Source organism: Rhinolophus hipposideros (assembly GCF_964194185.1).
Source record: "Rhinolophus hipposideros genome assembly, chromosome: 20".
Lineage (NCBI taxonomy): Eukaryota > Metazoa > Chordata > Mammalia > Chiroptera > Rhinolophidae > Rhinolophus > Rhinolophus hipposideros.
Genome location: NC_138066.1, coordinates 32,299,913 through 32,319,764, shown reverse-complemented (window position 1 = coordinate 32,319,764; position 19,852 = coordinate 32,299,913). Strand labels below are relative to the sequence as shown.

Here is a 19,852-nt window from a genome sequence, read left to right as displayed (position 1 = left end):
ATTCTGAGTTGTTGGGGAAAAGGGCCCCAGGCGCCCCGTGGTCCAGCCAGCATTTCACAGATGATGGCTGGACATTTTCTGGAGAGCAGAGCTGCAAGGTTCAAACAGCTGTGGGAGCTGACGCTCACTGGAGGCATCAGGGCTCCCTCCCCAACCCCCTTCCCAGCTGTTGGGAAGGCCCAGTGAACACCCTGCTTGGCGCAGCTGCGGGAGAGAGCTGGTAGGTAGGATGGCCCATTGAAGGGTGTTTTTTCCTTATTGACTTCCATGGATTGTCATCTGCGTGGGCCCAGCGGGGGTCCTAGCTCTCTTAGTATTTTGCTCTATGGCCTCGCCCAAGTCCACTCTCTCTGGGGTTCTTTCCATTCCTACCCTATAAAATGAGGGGCTGGCTCAGCCCAGGGGTTCTCGAATGTGAGGGGCCCTCTGAACTACCAAGAGGGTTTGTTAAAACACAGGTTTCTGGGGCCCATCCCAGAGTAGGTCTGGGGGCGGGCCTAAGAATTTGCCTTTCTATCCAGGGCCCAGGTAGATGCCACCAGTGCTCCTGGCTCGGGGACCACACTGTGAGGACCGTTCAGGTGATCTCTAAGTCCTTCCTTGATGAAGCTTAAGGCAAAAGCGAACGGCTGAGGAGACACCTCTGAGGCTCTCTCTCACCTGTGACTTCCATCCATCTGCTCGTCCTGGGGAAGTCCCCTGGGAAGGATCTTTTCCTAGAATCAGGGGTATTGGACTTTCAATCTGATAACCTGCTAGTAAAGGAACAGGCCAGGGTGGAGTGGAGATAGAAGGGGTCTTGAAAGCAGCCATTCCCACGCCCCAGCCAATAGGAGGGCCTCAGAACAGATGGCTGTTGGGGGCACCTCGTCTGGGAGTTGCCTGGGCGCTCTGGGGCTCGAGGAGGGGAAAGGTGGGCCTCCATTGCCAAGATCATGGTGCCCTGTCTGGAGGTCATTTTAGGTCTGCTGTCTTGGGAAGGCAGCACTGAGGTCCCCTGGGTCCTTTTTGCTGTGTAGCCAAGTGAAGAGAGTCCTAGCACGGGGGGAAGATGGTCTCGCCACCCCCTACCCTGTCTTCCCTGCCCACCAGAGCTCAGCATGGACCAGGCCCCTCACAGCGCAGAGCAGAGCTGGGTGAGGCCTTTGAAGACTCCTTGTTCTATGAAGTGACCCAGAAGCTCACACTCCTTGCCCAGCTACCTTCCCCTGCACCATGCTTTCTGGAGCCACCTCTCCTGAGCAGAGCCTTGAGACACTGCCCCACTCCTCCATGCCACTCTCTCCCTTCCCATCCTGGGGACAGTGCTTACTTAGAGTTCAGAAAAGCCCAGGGGCTTGGAGCTTGCTGTGTGGTTTTGGGATTGCTGGAATCTGAATTTTGTCCCACCTGCAAATGTCCACCCTCTGGACACCAGCCAGGAGCCACCCCCAAACACACAGTCCTGTGGGCACTGGAAAAGAGGGGTAGGATGGTGGCCCTGGGCCCCTCCTCCGTCTGGCCTGGCTGAACTATCAGTAGGACCTGGGGACACTCTGACCCACCCCCTCTGGCTCCTCTCCTCCTGTGGAGAGCCAGATGCTGCTGACAGCTGGAGGGCCGGCCTGCCTGGCACACAGTTCTGCCTGCGCAGGGGGTGGGTTCATTTTAATAACTTCATTTCACCCGCACGCACACTCTGCTGCCTCATCCTCCTTTTTTGCCTTCCCCATCACCCGGCTGCTCTTCTCAGCTAGGATCTTGCTAACAGATTTCCTCTCAAATCCCAATTCTTTTGGAATTGCCTCTGGGCCCTACTATTTTTGCCATCACGATACTTCCTGCACCCCCTTTGTCCTCACAAGGGTAAGGGGTTCATCCAACTGCCTCTGGCTACAAAGGCGCCAACCTCTACCCCCTTGGGGAGCAATGTCTATGCTATCCCCCTGGGAGATGGACCCCCAATCATTGCGAAGTGCTCAGACCTACCCCTCTTGCCATTCAAATACTCACAGAAGAGCAGATTCCTCAAAAGGAGCTTGTCTTCCTAGAGAGAAGCTCTAGGTCCTGCCTGCACCCCAACTCTTTGGCTGTCCTGAACACTGCCCGGCAGTGACTGGGCTGCTGGTCCCGTGGTCCTGCTCTTCCAGCCATTCAACCTAGCTGGGGGCTGCCCCAGGCAAGGCCTCGTCTCCTCCACCTGAGCGGAGCCTCTGGGACAAGCCTACCAGACCGGGGGCTCTTTGAGGGCATAGCCTGGTATCTCCCCGTCAGACTGGGGAGCGCCTAGGGCCAGGGTCTGTGCCTCTGCCAGACTGAAGCCAAGGTCTGTGTGTCCCTCACCAGACTGGAGTCTCCCTGACGACCAGAACTGCATATGGACATGGGAGGCGGGCTTGTTCTTGTCTGAGCATCGGAACACCTGGAGAGCACGTCTATCCTTCAGTCTCGGCACAGACATTGTCTGGGCCTCAGCATCCCATCCCTAATGGGTGAATCTTCCCAGCAGTCCGTGAAGCTAGTCAGAAGGAATACACGTTAGCTCAACTGGCAGCAAGTCTGAGTCTCCTCTTGATGCAGCTTAAGGCAAAAGCGAATGGTTGTTTAGTCCCTTCTCCTTCCTCTCTCCTCCCTCCCCCCTCATTCTCCTCTCCTGGGATGATCAAATGGGAACTGAGCCACCCCCTTCCCCCTCCTTGGCAGGAATTCCGGTGACCTTGCATGTGGCAGACTCCTGTGGAAAGGCCCATTGCTCCGAGATGCGTGAGGTGGTGCGTGGGGAGGGGAGCTGGGAGAAGGGGGTGAATGCGGGGTGGAGGCCGCTGAGGGTGATGGGGTGACCAAGGACCGGGATTATCAAGTGGATATGTGTAGGCGGTTGGGGGAGACACAACGAACCACTTGCTCTGTCTGGGTCCTCTGCGGGGATCCAGTGTCATGGCGGGGAGTGGGAGAGAGAAACGTTACTTCCGAAGACTGGGTCCTGCGGTACTTCCAGGAGAACTGGGGGCTGGGGTGACAGGCAAGGAGAGACACCACCAGCTCCACCAGGTGGGGTCACAATTGGGCGAGGGTGGCATTTGGTGATTATGCGAGTGGCAGCTGCTGCCGTCACCTGGCACTCAGCTGTTGGGGGCTGGCTTCTGGTCCCACAGGGGACTCTCTTTCCTGCTGGCCTGCCAAGCTCAAAGCCTGACCTGGTAACAGTCCAAGTGAAGGATGCCTACTTCAAAGTGTCCCAGTCCATCATCTCAGGGCCACCCGGCTAGATGGTCCCAAAGGACAAGCTGGCACGTCCTGAGCCACAGAGGCTGCCAATGAACTGGCAACATGAGTTGTGGGAAGATATATCTGGGCCCCAATCCTGGGTCTGTAATTTGTTAATTGGGTGGTTTAGACAAATGACATAATCTCCCCAGACCCTCCTTATGTAAAAAAGCAAGGGATCTACCTCCCTTGGAGCATTACTGGAAAATTAAATGAGCTGCTCAACAAATGTTACTTCCTCCTCTTTGTTTCTGGAGATGGGGTGATGTTAACGTCAGCCTTGCTTTTGGCGTGCTGGGTGAAAGGGTGAGGCTGGACAGAGGAGACCTGGGTTCCTGTCCTGGTTCTGCCCCACAATGCACGTGGCAGAGGATGCTCATTGTTCCATAATATCCATTTCCCTTTCCTCCATATTAATGGCATCCTCAGTTTTTAGCTGGGCACATGGCTACCTTAAATACATTTATCTGCCTCCCTTGCACCAAGATGTGGCCCTGTGACTAAGATCTGGGCAGTGACACATAAGCCAAAGGGTTATTTAGCAACTTGCAGAAATCTTAAGATGTTAATAATATACGTCTTTTGGCCCTTCTTCTTTGGTCCATCTTCCATTCCCCCGCCTGCAATATGTGATTGCTGGCACTCTAGTACTGCCCAATCGTAGGCCATGAGGATAAGAACCATAGCCTAGAAGTAGCAGAGCAATGACTAGAAGATGTCTTGGTCCCTGAAAAATTTGTGGGATAGAAATATCATACCAGCCCTAGGCTGCCTACCTTTAGACTTCTATGTGAGAGAAAAACCAAGTTTCTATCTTATTTGGTCTCCATTTCTAGCAGTGAAATCAGTGGATGTCTTTGAGCACGTCACTTCGGTGGACCTCTGTTTCCTCACCTGCAGAAATGAGACAGTGCTCACTCACATATCTTGCCACACTTCACAGATTTTATAGACTCAGACAGTAATGAACTTGGGAAAGCTCTGGTCCTCTGCCCCCTCTCCGGCATTGACGCATGTAGCCTCCATTTGGGGAGGTGGAACAAGTTGCTGCTGCATGGCAGGGAGCCCCTGAGGGGCTGAGGGGTTCTCTACCCCCATCTGAAAGGCCTCTAGTCCCCACATTCAGCCCCCACATATCTGAGTCCCCATCCGTATTCTGATATTGGTGACACACAATCCTCGTTAAGGGCCTGACTGATCCCAGCCAGATGGGATCCTAATTTAATTAAAACCCTTTAATTACCTGCAACAACACAGCTTTGGAAGTCCAATGCAGAAGGGGGCCTGTGATGGGAGGGGAACGGTTGATAGGGCAGAGTAGTGGCTGCCCTTTCATCACTCAGGGAACCCAGGGTTGTGAGGTGTTTCTCCCACCCAGGTGGGCACAAAGTACACAGAACAGCCAGTGTGGTCTGTGCTTCTGGCTTGGTCGACAGCCAAGCAGGGGAGTGGGGCAAACCAGGCCTTTGGGAGCAGAGGACCAGGCTTTGAGCCTGAAGCTGTCAGCGTTGGTTTTGTGCTTACACTGAGACCTGCCCAGACCGCTTAAACTCAGGTCTGAGCTCACCTGAGATCCCGGTCCTGCCCAGGACACTCTGGGTAGGAACAGGCATGGTTCTGATTCCTCCTGAATTAGCTTGGCTTAAGAAAAGGGTTACCTCTACACCCACCAAAGGAAAGCCATGCTCTTGCAAACAGGGTCTTTCCTCAAGGTGTCATCCCCCTGGAGAGCAGGGATGAAAGGAAGTGATTAGGTGGGCTACAGAGGGGCCACATGGTTTCCTGGGGACTAGTATGGAAATCCCCCACCCTTTGGTGCTAGGCCTCAACTGGCTCCTCTCCCTCCCTCCCCCTCTGAAGGCAGAAGGAGGAGCCCAGGCCAGGCCAAGTCTGCCAAGCCTTGGCAGGGCCAGATTTTGAAACCCAGACTCCGTGAGCTGGGCTATTTTTAAGCCTCATGGACATCATAGGTTAATACCCTTCTGTTCTCCCTTAGTAGTTATTCATTCAACAAATATTGTTTAATAAAACCTCTAGAAGTTCCAGCTGGTCTCCACGGTGCCAGATTTCAGCTCATATTTGAGCCATAGCCTTAAAGGAAATGTACTATTTCCTTTGTGATGGGCCAATGTGATGTTAGTAGCTAGAGTTGAAGCAAGAATCTCCAAGAGGAAGGAAAAACTCAGGGGGAAGAGTAGGAACCATTAGGCCCCACCACACCTCACCCAAAGGTTCTCCCTCGGAAACTGAAGCCAGGAGGCTCTGTAGTCGGCTCTGTTGAACTCACCCCCCAGTCTCCAGGCCTTTTTGCTCCCCCTTCCCACCCCATCCTCTCCCCCAGCATCCAGCCTTCACTTCTACCCACCTTGCTTCCTCTGTGATCCCCTAATATCCACAGCTCTCTTTAAAGAGCCTGATTCTATCTCCGACTCAAGTTGAGTCTGGAGTGGTATATACCTGCCAACTTGGGGACTGTCACAGCAGGAAATGTGGATGCCCCCCCTTTACTAATAAGACACTGGACACAGGAGCTGTCTCCCCCTCAGATTGGAGACTCTGTGAGGACAGGGGCTATGTGCCCCAGTGCAGTTGGCCTAGAGGCTCCCCAGAGGCAGGAAGTCCTTCCTGTGAGGTGTATTGACTGTGCTACCTGAACCCAGGTGTTCTGCATACCACCCTCTCTACCAGGGATCATTCCCGATAGGCCCCGATGGACGGCATCTTGGATGGCCGTTCTCCCCCCAACCCCACACGGTTACTGTGAGGAGCGAGTTGGCTCTGGGAATGGTGGCATCATGTCAGTGTAGGGCTATTGCCATCCAGCAACCACAGCCCTGCTGGGGCTCACGGGCATCCCAGAGCCTCCTGGGAAGGGAGAGGGCTACTTTCTTTTTCTTCTCAGGGTAGGCTGTGTAGTGAACAGGGATTCCGAAGCCAGAAGTTGCCTGGATTCATATCATTGCTCTACCACTTCCTAATTGTGATTGGACACCTTTATGTCTCAGTTTCCCTATCTGTAAAATGAGGATGATCTTTAGCTGTCAGAGGGCTCTTGGGAGTTGGAATGTGTAAAGCAGCTGGAGCTGCTTGGCACAGAGGCAGTGCTGGAGGCGAGCCGTTCTGAGTACAGTCCCACATCCAGCCCTCCTGGTCCTGGCCATGCCTGGGTGGGCAGAAGGGAGAATGGCCATGGGCACTCATTCCCTGCTGTAGGAAAACAAACCCATGGGGAAAGTCTGTCGTGTCTGCAAAAGATGACACTTCTACAAAGGAATCCACATTTGTTTTCCTTGATTCTGGCCAAGAAACAGGGTCCTTGGGTGCATTCCTGGGGCCCAGAATCTCACTTCTGCACTCGGGAGGCCCCTGTGGCACACTGAGAATGTTCGTCTGTGGACTCACCCCTGGGACCACTACACATAAACGTAACCCAGGGCTTGGGTAACGCAGGTGGCCAAAGGATCTTTTCATTAGAAGCACACAGTTAAACAGCCAGACCAGTCAGCCACGCACACTCCCAAGGCTGAGGCGGCCTGCCCAAGGCCCCACAGCCCCAGCCCCCACCCACACACTAATTTCTCTCTCTGCCCCACCTTCAGGTCACCTCCCCCTGACAGGCCAGTTTCTCTTCAGCCTGGATGGCTGTGGTCCGTTGCTGGCACTCCTGGGAACTGGATGTGTGAAATGTGCTCGGCTTGGACTGTACCCGAGGGCGAGTCCCTGAGGACTGGGCCTTGCGTGACCCACTTCTACCACACTTTGAGGAAGGCCACGTGCATGGAGCACACACAGGGTCTGGCCAATAATTCTTGACTCACAGATGAATTCTGAATTCAACTTCTATCATGGGCATCTTTCACAGGGACAGGGAGAAAAGGTGAGGCACAGGTAGTTAAACCCTGCCGGGCAGCATCTATAATACATGAGAATGATGCTGCTTTGGGAAAACTGGGGGTACGTGAGGGATACAAGAGTGTGGAAAGGTATCTAAACGCCCCATTTACCAGACTTGGCAGCTCCAGACCTGGGATTGGAGGGGGCCTGCTACCGCGGTCAGGCTCTGCCATCTGCCACCTCGGTGGAGATAAGCACTGGAGGGCTCGTTGTAGGCAGGTTTTTTTTTTTTTTTAATGCAGCAGGATCTGGCTCAAGATGTCACTCTAGTGAGCGGGACTGGAGATGAGGGAGAAAAATGTCTAGGAAAACAGGGAAGAAATAAATGGAAGTTTCCATGCTCCAGGAGGAGGGAAGGACAGGGGCGGAAAGGGAAGGAAAAAAGAAGCTGAAGAAGAAAAATTATGTAGAAAAGATGGGCTTGATTTAGTAGGTATGCATCATCCATTTTTCCCTGGCCCCTCCGAGGTAGCTACAGCTCAAGAAACATGGCTCCTGGGCCCGCAAGTTACTTCCATCCTCTCCTGAGCCTGATTCTCACACCTACAAGCTTCCGCCCTGCCCTTACCTCTCTCTTTGGACTGCCTAGTGTCAAGCACGCTTAGCTTCCAGGGATAACGATGACAGTGATGACCGTAAATGAACAACGAAAGAGCTGTTCCAGGTGACTAGGAGATTAGGAGCAGACTCACTATTTCTGAGACCTCTGTGGACGTCCCCTCCTCCGTACGTCACAGCAGGTGAAAGCCTCAGAGCTCACAGGATTCTTTCTCCACAGGTATCCTGCTGCAGAAGATCCCCACACTCCCAAAGGTGCCCATTTCAGTATCTCATTGCAGATTTAGATTCCATTCCAAGAAATCCTAAAAGGAAATGGACTCAAAAGTCTACACATGGCTTAGGTTAGAACCAACCAGAATTAATAGCACTACCAGCAGCAGCTCACCTTTCTGGAGCCCTTGTTCAATGGCAGTCACTACGTTAAAGTCTTGACATGTATTTTCTCATTAATTTCCCAGGAGAACTCTAGAGACATACCCGTTTCACAGGTGAGAAAACTAAGGCCTACACAGGCCAAGTACTTTGGCCGGGATCATGAGAGCAGCAGGGGTCCAGAGCCAGATGTACTCCAGATGCTGTACTCTGGAAGCCCAACTTGGGCTGGACCCTCAGTGCAGCCTGCGCTCTTAACAACTCCTCCCAAATAACAGTTCAGATCACTCCTTCCCCACCCCCATCCTTTCCAGGAATTCTCAGCCATTGACATTATTTCCTACTTATGTTTTTATACATGTCACCAGATGCAAACTTGCTCAACTTCCCACTATCAGACAAACCCTCGTTTCTGCGACTCTCCTCATACCCAGAGAGGGTGTCCCTCCTCTTCTTATCTAGGCCCACCCTCCCCTTCTCCTCCTAGCACTCTCAGAACCTCATGGCACAGATTATCGATTCTCTACTGAACCTTGGAGCTTTCATGGCTTCCTTTCTATTGGGCCCTTCCCATCAGCTTTACATCAGACTCACACTGCTTTCATTCTATGGGAAAAAATAAAACACCTCCCTCTACTCATTTCCCTCGAGTTATAGCCAGAACTTTGCCTTTCTCTTCACAGCCATACCTCAGAGGCTTGCCTGTGACTCCCCGTCTCGTCCCTCACCTCCCACCCATTCCTCACCTTACCCTGACCTGGGTTTCTTTCCTGAAATGACTCCGGCTAAGGTCACGAATAACTTCCATGTTGCTTGCTCCAATGGGCATTTAAAAATGCTCTTATTCTACAGCATTTGACACTTTTAACAATGTTGTATTGGTTCTCTTCACTTACATATTTTCTTCCTATCTTTGGCTGCCACTTCTCCTTTGTGGCTTATCATCCTTTACTGGCCCTTAAATAGAAGAATCCCTTAAGGCTTGGTCCCGGGCCCCCTCCTCTCCTCATTCGACTTCTCCGCAGTGATCCAGCACACGCCAGGGCTTCAATCACACCTATAAACCAGTACCTCCCTAGGACCTGCTCTCCAGTCTTAACCTACTTTGAGGTCTAGACTCAACAATTCAACAGATCACGTTTAACACCTCTATTTGGATTTCTCAAAACACCTCATCATCAAGTAAAATAAAAGTAACGATCTAATTTCCCTCAAGCCTGTTTATATTCCTATTGGTCTCCATTTTGGTGAATCCATCCTAGTCACCTCTTCATCCTTACTCTATCCAATCCATCAAGTACTGCCAAATTTGTCCCCAAAGTCTCTCAAATATTCTATTCTTCTCCAGCTCTGCCACCTCCACCCCTACTACCAACTTTTTTATACTCTAGCCAAAGATTAAAACTCTTGCCAGCCCTCTCTTGCTTAAAACTCAAGGATTTCCCCACTGTTCTTAGTGTCAGACCTGCTAAGTTCTAAGTGTGACCTGTGAAGGGCCTGCCAGACTGGCTCCTAACTTGCATTCGTGCTTCTCCGCACTCCAGCCACTCAGTCTTCTCTGGCGTCCGAGAACACACCAAGCTCCCTCCTGACTTCCGGGCTTAATGTATGCAATTTCTTCTGTGAGGAATGTGCCTCTCCAACATTACCAAGTTGACAGCTCCTCATCCTTCAGCTCTTACTTCCAAAACTGCTTTCTTCGGGAAGCCTTTCTGGATCCCCCAGACAAGGTGAATTCCCCACTCCCAGGCTCTCACCGTGCTCTATAAGTTTCCTTCAGCGCACGCACCATGGTGTGACATTATGTACTGGTGGTATTACTAAGGACACTCTCTCCCCATTAGACACCAAGTTCCAATGAGGGCAGGGAACAGTTCTACTCAGTTTATCCTTAGAAACTAGCTCAGTCCCCGGCACATCATATAGCAAATGTATAAATGAATCACTAGCAAAGAAAACAAAGGACTCTAAAAATTCATTCTTAAGAGGCCAAACCAAGGCAGTTATTAAAACTCTGGTGGGCATTGACGACCCTAAGGATTGCCTACTAGTATGCTTACCACTCTCAAATGCACCCCCTTTTTTTTTTCCACTTTAACTTTTGTGAGACGTAATGGAGGCAGGAAGGATACACCACGGAGACCACAACCCCCAGGAATGACAGAATTATACTGGCTAATGTGTCTATACCTATTTTTCAATAATGTTTCAATAAAATACACATTTCCAACACTGGTAAGAGATAGAAAAAAATGTTTATTTAACCGGAAAGATTAAAATGTGTAACATGACTATTGGTTCACGTGTCAATGTCAGTGTATCTGTAGATTCTGCTGTGTTTCCCCAAAAATAAGACCTAGCCAGACCATCAGCTCGAATGCGTCTTTTGGAGCAAAAATTAATATAAAATTAATGCTATAGTAAAATAAGACCAGGTCTTATATTAATTTTTGCCCCAAAAAACGCATTAGAACTGATTGTCTGGCTAGGTCTTATTTTCAGGGAAACATGGTAAAAAGGTGGTACTTTACTTTACCATTAAACTAGGTAAGTGCATTTTAAAGTGCTGTGGGATAACAGGAAATAATAAGGCGCACAGATGTTGGAGGAAAAACTTGAAACCCCACCAGTGGTGTGCTGGAGCTGGTTCACACTGGCTCTCTAGAGCCAACTGTTAAATTTTGGGGAATTTTAGGAGCTGGTTGTTGAATGGCCAATTAAAAATTAAATTGTATTAACATAAATTAACAGCAAGGTTAATACTCAAAACGCATCTCTTCCTATTTTACAGTTTATTGTTATTATCTGTACTCTTAAGATTATATGCATCTATTCATCTGTATGGTGGAAACACTTGATAATGGTGAGCTGTCCATCCCTTTTCCACTCTGCACTCAGTAAAGTCACCTTAGGAGTTTGAAATGGGCCTCGGTGGAAGTATTTGCACCATGGAAACTGGCAAATGCTACCAATCAGGGCTTACATTTTTGGGAACTGAATGTTATACCTTCAGCAACACACCAGTGAACCAAGGCACTGGCTCATGAAAACATTTTAAGGGTTTACAGTAAATGCGAAGCAAAATTCTACTTGGAAGATGGGTAAGTTGAGAAAGTATAGAAACCCGTTTGTCTTTAGAAAATCATTCTTGAAATTGTGTGTTGAGGTGATTGTTTTCGTTCTCAATTTAAAGCAGTAATTATTCTACAAACATGACTTTTACTACAAATACCAGTTATGAAAGTGTCTGTAATTTTATGGAACAACCTGTACACCGTGACTTCTAGACAAAAATAAATGTGTTGACTAAATTGAGACATAACTTCTTACAAGTGGGTGAGAGAGATTCCCTTCCTCTCTCCCCGCCAAACTTCTGGAAAGCAGCTTATACTCAATCTGTTTACTTACCTTCTCGTCGGTTTTGGCTTCTGCCTCCGCCATTTGACAGAAACTGCTCTAAGGTAACCACTGACCTCCTTAAGGCTAAATTCAGTAGCTTCTTTTCCATCCTCAATACCATGTCCCTGCCTCTTCCATTAAACTGAATTAGTTTAATGAGCAGAAATCCTACCTTCTACCTGGATCCTAGCCTCGCACAATATTTGGCACCTTCTAAGTAATTGCGGATTTTGCAATTATTTTTAACCTTTTAAACCGCAATTTCTTTTGCACCAAACTAATACGTACTCAGCCACTGTTTGTTGAGTCAGTGGCCTGAGTTTTCATCTCTGTAAACTTGAGCATGTCATCTCACTTCTCTGGATGTCTGTTTTCTCAGATAGGAAAGGAAGGTGAACTATGTCAGGGCCCCCTTTTTCCTTCACTTTAAGAGCTCATCTTTAAGGGTCTTGGGGGGCTGAAGCTCTCCTCACTTCAGCTGAGCGTTAGGAGCAGGTGTGTCATCTTTACTGCCAGGCAAACTCTTGGATTTTGGCTTTTTTTTGGTCCTTGGGCCGAAGCCCCAAGGCTATGCCTTTGCCTTCTGTTGTTCCTTGGCTCAAAGCCAGGTTGAACGACCTTGAAGAAGTTAGATTACAACCTTCCCAAGCTACACAACTGGGATGAATGGGTGCTGCACAAGACAAGCGAGGAAGCGTTCAAAACTCCTGTGAGATCTGTAAACCGTGGGGCCTGCCGCTACATTCCTATGCTTGAGTTACGCATGTTTTATCTTCATAGTTTCTCCCCTCGAGTCGACCCCCTGTAACTTCTTAATGATTTCTGTTGCTTGTATTGAATTCCCTCAAGTCTAAAACATCTCTTTTTCTTCCTAGAGTTGCAGGAATCAGCATCAAACAGTATTCCAGATGCCACTTCCCACTCCGGCGTGACAGGATTTACGGAGGGGGAGCGGATAATGGCGGAGCGGCATTAAGATCCCATCAGTCAACAACATTCAAGTCTCCACTCTCATCAGGAGGTCAACGCTTCTGGTTCTCGTAGCTCATTATCCCCAATACTGATGGTCCTACATTTGCTTTCTTGCTTACTATCTCCATGAGGTGTCCACCTAGTAGGTCAAAGGCCCAACGCGGTGCAGTCACCTCTGAAATTCAAAGGGGAAAAACACAACCAGCCTGTGCATACACATACATAAAGAGCAGTCCAATGATACTCACCTGAATGTTAGATTAGTCAGCACAGCATTCGAAATGAATTTAAATGATGCAGGGCAGAGTTCAGTGAAAAGTCATGAGACAAAGGAAACACAGGGGACCCAGGCTGATTAAAAAGATAATTAGTTGTGGAAAATAAGATTGGGCTCCAGCCAATAATTTGTCTTTGACAAAGATAAAGCGAAGGATCCAATACGGTCATGTTAGGCGAATTAGTTGTTCTTTTATAGGAGTAGAAGAGCCAGAACAAAGCAACAGTCAGTTTCAACTCCCCCTCTGTTTGTTGTTCTGTCTTTTCATAAACATACAAGCTGTTTCCTTTCATCTGCACAGGCTCACACAATATGGAGAACCCACAATAGGTTTAAACCAGATTTATAAATAAATGCACAGAGTGGTGGTCAAGCCAGAGATCTTTTGGCCTAAGAAAAGATCTTGATGTCCCTGGCTGGAGTTTTTTTTAAAAAAGATGAATCTCTTTAAAAGACCTAAAAGGTCAGTAGGCTTACCAGCGGTAAGAGAGGCATCGGTAAGAGAGGCATCTCTTACCTAAATTGTTAAAACCCATAAAGGTGTTTGAGATGCCTAATAATAACACAGAGATTTTAATCTCCACATACGGAATGGGAAAAATTCTCCATGGATGGCCAAATATAGGGGGGCTGACAATTGGGGAGGAGGAGAGTTGGGGAGTGACACCAGATACTCTATTTGAACCTGAAACAGCAACTCCAAAGATTCTGTGAAACTACTTGCCTGAAATATTGTTTTGATAAATAAGCCATATCCTTGTGGAATTGAAATCTCCAACTGCTCCACTGGCACGGACATCTCTGCAGTGACAGCACATGCCGCAGATTGTGGAGTTAACGTGAATTAAATTTCAGATGTGGGGGAGTTAAGGGAGGGGGTGGTGGCAGTGGGAGGTTTATGAACAGTATGCTGGGGCTCTGATGTTGTCACAACCAGATGGCTTCAACTGTATCATTTAAACAAAAACAAACACGTCCAGAAATAACGACAGAAGCACTGAGTAGCTTCACCTGTACCTGAAATTCTAACAGCTTTGTACCCATAGTAAAGCCCACATTGGAAATTCCATAAATACTGGAAAATCCCAGAAGAGATCTTCATCCTGCCAGAAGCTTAGTGCCAGGATTGCTACCCTCCTGAGGACATATTCCCCGAACCCATCAGCCCCTAACCCACAGCTTCCTGTGACTGAGGAAGAAAGCAAATCTGAAGCCTGTCTTGTCCTCCGGGAACCTCTCAAGAGCAAGCCACAGGCAGCTTTCCAGAGCTTGGCTCTTGCTATTCCCACAGGAAGGAGGCTTTACCTCAGATTTCATACCTAAACATTTCAGAAAAGGAACTTCCTTCAGTTACTGACGAATCTTTTCAGGGTGCTACATTAGAAGAACTGTCACTCAACAGTTGTGTGATACTAGGCATGCCACTTGACTTCTCTGGGTTTGAACTCCTCTCATCTATAAAATGTGAAGATGCTATTTATCACTTGTCCTGCCAAACTCATCAAGTTGTTGGGAAGTTTAAATGAGATACTGTGCATGAAAGGTTCGCTGAAAACAGTACCGCGAAGCAAATACAGTTACTTGAGAGACAACATGGGCAGAGGAGACTCTGTGTAGGCCCTGATCCCTGGAGCTGGGTGCTGATCTGAAAGTGAGGACGGACAGAAGAGGCACAGGAATAGCAGCCAGAACACGGAGAACTGGGCGCTTCCTCACATAGGTGACATTAAGGGGAAACTGAGGAGTGCAACGGAGTAGTTTTTAATAAGCAAATCCTGTGTTTGGTTCTACTGATAATAGATCTTTTCTACTCCATTCTAGATAAATGAAAACTGGCAAGCTAAGTGAAAACTGGAATATTTGCAAAGGCTAAAGTCACTGAAGGGAAATACATGGAGTCTCCATAGAAGGTCAAATAACACATACCTTGGCCAGATGGCCAATGCATTTTCCAGTGTGTCCCACTGTCCTGTTCAACACTGTCATGAGGAAGGCACAAGAGCCCCACGGCATTCTTGTGAGCTCACAGGGAATTCAGACACTACCTTTTCTGAAAACACATCAAGTCAGTGACAGAAGCAGTCAGACATAATCATTTCCCTTTATTTAATCTCGTTATATCCCCTGGACCTTTTTATATTTCACTAGGAGAAGGGAGATTGAGTAGGTCTTAAAATATGTGCAGAAAGGGTGCAGAAAGCCCACTCCCATTACTTGCCTTGGCAGAGGCAGGAGCCTGGCCCCTCTGTAGCATGTACACTGTGAGATACTCCAAGAGGACAGACACTGGCAGCTGGTAGCTCCCAAAGGAAACTTGAGATGAGGGGGGACGCAGTACATCCCCACCGCTTAGCCACTGCAAACATTATCTCTGCAACCCGCAGGGTCGAACTAGGCCTTCAAAATCCCTTAAAAAACTCGGACCCAAAAGACAAACCAGGTGAACGAAACAAAAGACCAAAGATACCACACAGTACAAAATAGTCATTATTTATATTTTCAAAAAGAAAAAAAAAAATTAACATTTGGAAGTTCTCCCCTGTAGGAAGAGGGGCGAATTGGAAGGAACAGGACTGGCTCCTATGCAGGCGGCAAGTCAGGTACGAACAGCTGAGCAATCGGGGCTGGGGTTTTTTTCATACAGCATTAATAATAAAATTTCCTTTCTTTTCTCTTCTTTTTGTTTTGTTTTGTTTTTGTTTTTTTTTTAGAAAAGGGGGGAGGGAGGAGAAATAAAATCAGAGAAAAATGCCAAAAAACATTTTCCACAATATCTAAAAACAGAGAACCATAGTTCTTGTCAAGACGGTATGAATTCTGGGTGAATTATTTTTTTCCAGTTTCCGACACCAATAAAGATTTTTTGCAAAAGCCATATCAGAACACTCATCTTCCAGATCAAATAACATCCTTCCCTTTTTGCCTTCACTTGTCATTTTTCATAAAGGGATAAAAGGATATATTCTGTTCTTGCAAACAGTAAGTGCTAACAACAAGAGAGCTCTTCTGATACTTGTATGGTGGTGAGGAGTTTTCACAAATATCCAAGTTTTAGCACAGTTGATGGACTGAAACTTCTCTCAACATAAATACTACTAGAATCCACAAAACGATTTTTGAGAAATTCTGCAAAAATCCTTTCTTCTTTCCTTTTCCCTTCTCTTAAAACTAAATGTCCTTCTTTTTTTTTTTTTCCTTTTTGCTCCAGGCACCTGACGATTTGTTCTGCTCAGTCAGATGCAGACAGGTTTCTCCGAAGTACCACTGCTGGGATGTCCTCAGGGCCAGAGCCTAAACTGAATCCCCATAGGATCGAACTCTGCCAGGCCAAGGGGAACACAGTGACGCAGCAACAGGGTTTTCATTAGGTTGAACAGCCCCGAGTCCCCGGCCCTTCCCTCCCCCCAAACCCCCCAAGTTCATTTAGTGCTGTTTTAAAAGTCTGGGCCATGATGCAGTCTTTTTCCCCCACAGCAGAGTAAAAGCTCCACAGATTGCGCTGTCTACCTGGTAGTCAGTGGCAGCAACAGTGGCTGCTGCTTCTGGAAAATAAACGGAGTCTTACGACGGGCAGGATCTTAGGACTGCTTCAGGCGCTTACGTGGGGGTCCCAGAAAAGGGCACTGTGCTGAAGCCAGAGAGCGGTACGCCTCAGCCACCAAGTGGGGATGCGACACCACCATTGACTTCCAGCCCGAGGTCTCCAACACGTCGGACGCATGACTAGGAGAAATGCGGAGATGGGTTACCGAAGGAGTGAGTGCAAGACGGACTCAACAGCCACCCAGACAGCCTCATTCCCCAGAGTCTGCTGTACAGGGTGTCAATGCAAGAAACGCATGCATGAGAAGTCACTGGTTAAACAATGTGCAGACAGGTGACCAGGCTGTGGCTGTTTTTAGCTCCAATGACCAGGACATGGAGCCACTATGCTGTCAACTACTAAAGGTGAAGTGTTCCCCAGGCTCTTCTCTCCACTGTCAACGCTCTTTATAGTCACTGCTGATGCCAATGAGGAGAGAGCTCTAAGCTTCCAACTGGCTCTGCCACTGACTAGTGCTGTAACCACAGAGCAGAACATAGCCTGGGACCTATTTGATTATCAGTAACAACCACACTTCACCGAATGGTTAACATCTAAAAAGCACCCAGCAAGTGTCCAGCACAGAGTGAGCACTCACTAGGACCAACATTTAGTGGTCTCTTCCCTCCTCTTTTGTCTCAATCAGTAACTGCTTTGAAACAACCTTACAGACTGAATTATAGGACGTCCTTCACGTCCTATATTCACGGCATTTCCTGGTTGGGGGCATTTCCTGTGTTGAACAATGTTCACTTATCTACCGGGTATCTTCTTAGACCATCTCACCCCAGAACTGCTGTTGTGAGCGCTTTGTAAGGCCTGCTTCTCTTCCCTGGGTTTTTTCCCAACTTTTGCTCCCCATCATGCCCCACTGAGAATTATTTCAGAAATATAGCCAGGTTATTTGTCATTTAGGATGAAGGAGCAGATCTACCAGACTGAACATTTCTTTCTCAAAACAGTATTTAACAACCTCATCTATGATCCTAACACCTCATCTGATGATCCTTTCTCTTTTCCCCATTCCACAATGGACCATTAAATACATTTTTACTAACTCATAAAAAATGTACTTCTGTTCTCCTAGAGATCTACATGTCTTTCATTAAGCCAGTGAATGTGAAGTAAAGATGCTCTCATTTGGGGAACACAGCTTTTTCAGGCCAGCAAGTTATCATTTTCATTAATTCTGATCAATACAAGGAAGTAAAATACCTCACTCACCAATCAAATTAGACCCATGAGAGCAAAACCATCTTCCACACAGGCAAGCTGACGGGAAAGCTGAAAACTCTGTACTTACTACTAAAAGGTTAACGAAGCTTCTCGTTTATTTTATTCACTAATTCAAAGTCTTTCTTATTTCTCTAGCTATCCCAACTATCCTGAAAGAACTTTGAAGATGCCAACTCACTAGTTGATGAAATCCACTGCCTGAGTTTTCAGCTGATCTGCGCTGTGGAGGTCCGCCAGGATGAGAATTTCTGCGGCGTTCTCCACGGAGAGGTTACTGCAGAGGGCATCCTCACACATGACCTTTAAACGCTCCAGGGCATACTGTAAAACAGAAGCACCGCTGTCAGAGCAGGAACAGCTCTGAGCTGGCCACCACTGAGGCTGTTTTCTGCAGCTGTACCATCACGTAACTGGATACCTGAACAAAACTGCAGAGACCATGAGGCTACTACTGCAATTATAAAACATAACCATACTCCAAAGGCGGAAATGAAGACAGCTGAAATCACTGGCATAGCTGCCATTCCAGTTCTAAAGTCTCCCTTTTAGAAACAAGGCCATTATGGAGCAGACCCACATCCTCCAGTGTACCCTGCCCCAACTATGATTCAAGGGTTTCTTAAACCATCACCACCTCCTCTTACAATGAGGCATGACTCTGCTTCAAGTCACCAGGGATATCCCATTTTACATTTCTGCAATCCTTTCAGTGAGAGCCAGACGAGGGTGAAGCACAGTCTTTTCTACTTAAGCATTGTCACTAGCCTGGCAGGGTATCCCGACTGGCCCCTTAGGCTGTGAAAAGGAGTCCTGTGGTGACTTTCACCAGCATCTCCACCACTAGTTGTTCCTGAATGAGGGTCAACCAAAGGCCTCCTTTTAAATAGAAAAGGATAAATGGAGTCCTATTTTATTGGGGTTGAGGTTAAGACTCGCAGGGTAGATGAACAAAGCAACAGAGACCCTGGATCCAGTTTCAGTCTAAAAACTTCCTATTTTCCACGTAAAGGGATAAATGTTCTGGAAATGAAGGTCGAGGTTAATATTGGGCACATCTGATCTAGCTGATTTGTTTTGATGCCACTGTAATCCTTTCTGTCAAATAGGTTATGAACTTACTACTAAGGAATTTCAGGGATGAGGAGGAAGGTATAAAAAGCACAAAATCAAATGTAATTAATCAGTTCACAGGAAAATGGTTAGCTCGGAGGGTATCCACAGCTTCCATATAGGTCCTGTCTTGAGGGCCTCAAAACTCAGTGACATGATACTCCTCCAGGCTGAATCATGGCAATCAAACTAGGAAAATTGTATTTTTATGAATTCTGGGTGAGGAGGCATATCTGCTGGCACTGTGATCTCCTGCAGCAAAAAGAGAGTTTTATTGGTTTTGGTGCAGCTTTAATTTCTTACATTTGAGTAACTGGAAAGCAGTTTCCATGGAAAACAGGAATGACACTAGACAAGCAAAAAATTAGGTTTTTGTTTTAGAAGGCTGGAAAAGGTTGAGTAAATGTTCAGTTTTTATACAGAGCTGCACAGAATATTCCTCTTATCCTTTCTCAATATATTCTTTTAAAAGGACTTTTACTGTGAATAGCTCTGATCCCTACTGCATAATTAGACAAAAGTAGCCATTCTTATCCCTTGGGGGACAAAGTTTTTTTTCTTAATTATGCTTCTGAAAAACCTTCCTAATGGCAGTACTTACCCGAGAGATTGAAACTGTGTCTCCCAGGCCTGGCCAACGTGTTTTGTTTTGTTTTTGGTCTAATTACACATGTCCCCAGGAGACTGGGGAAGCTCAGAAGAAGCTATTTCAGCCTTTTGGGTAAATTCTAGATGTTTAGATCCTTCCATGAAAGATTTCTTATTCTGTTTTCCTGAAGCTGACAAGGAGGTATAGGGGTAAAAATGTTTTCAAATAAGCTTGGAGCAGACTGTCTAATGGGAAATTCTGAATGGAATTTGAAAACACACCCTTCAGTTACTTCTCATTCATAAATTTAAAGCACTGTTATGATTCAATTGCTTTATGTTTTAAAACCACAAATTAACACACTGTACTGAAAATACCACCCTTGGATGGTCAGTGCAGGCTGATCCCCATGCTCTGTGCACTTACCGTAGGTTCCCAGTAGGTTCTCTGGCTGAAGGGCATAACTGAAAACCTAAGGAAACAGATGCCTAACCCTGACGCTGAGCATATACCATGCTGAGCCTCAGTATTTCTGTCTAAAAAGTGGGTCTTTCAAGGAGACTACTCATCCTTATGGGGAGCTAGAAGATGAGGGGGATAAATGCCTGATGTG

At 47.4% G+C, this 19,852-nt stretch overlaps 1 protein-coding gene across 3 annotated transcripts in view; it reads right to left on the bottom strand.

The window, feature by feature from the left end:
* Positions 1-15,190: 15,190 nt before the first annotated feature.
* SPOP (speckle type BTB/POZ protein) overlaps positions 15,191-19,852 on the bottom strand; it is a 62,372-nt gene continuing 57,710 nt past the window's right edge. For all 3 annotated transcript variants that reach the window (XM_081029044.1, XM_081029043.1, XM_081029045.1), the window contains 2 exons: positions 17,719-17,861; positions 15,191-16,444 (listed from right to left, as the gene is read on the bottom strand). In XM_081029044.1, coding sequence (XP_080885170.1) covers positions 16,300-16,444; positions 17,719-17,861 — 288 coding nt within the window. In that variant the 3' untranslated portion in view covers positions 15,191-16,299. The remainder of the gene's footprint in view (positions 16,445-17,718; positions 17,862-19,852) is intronic.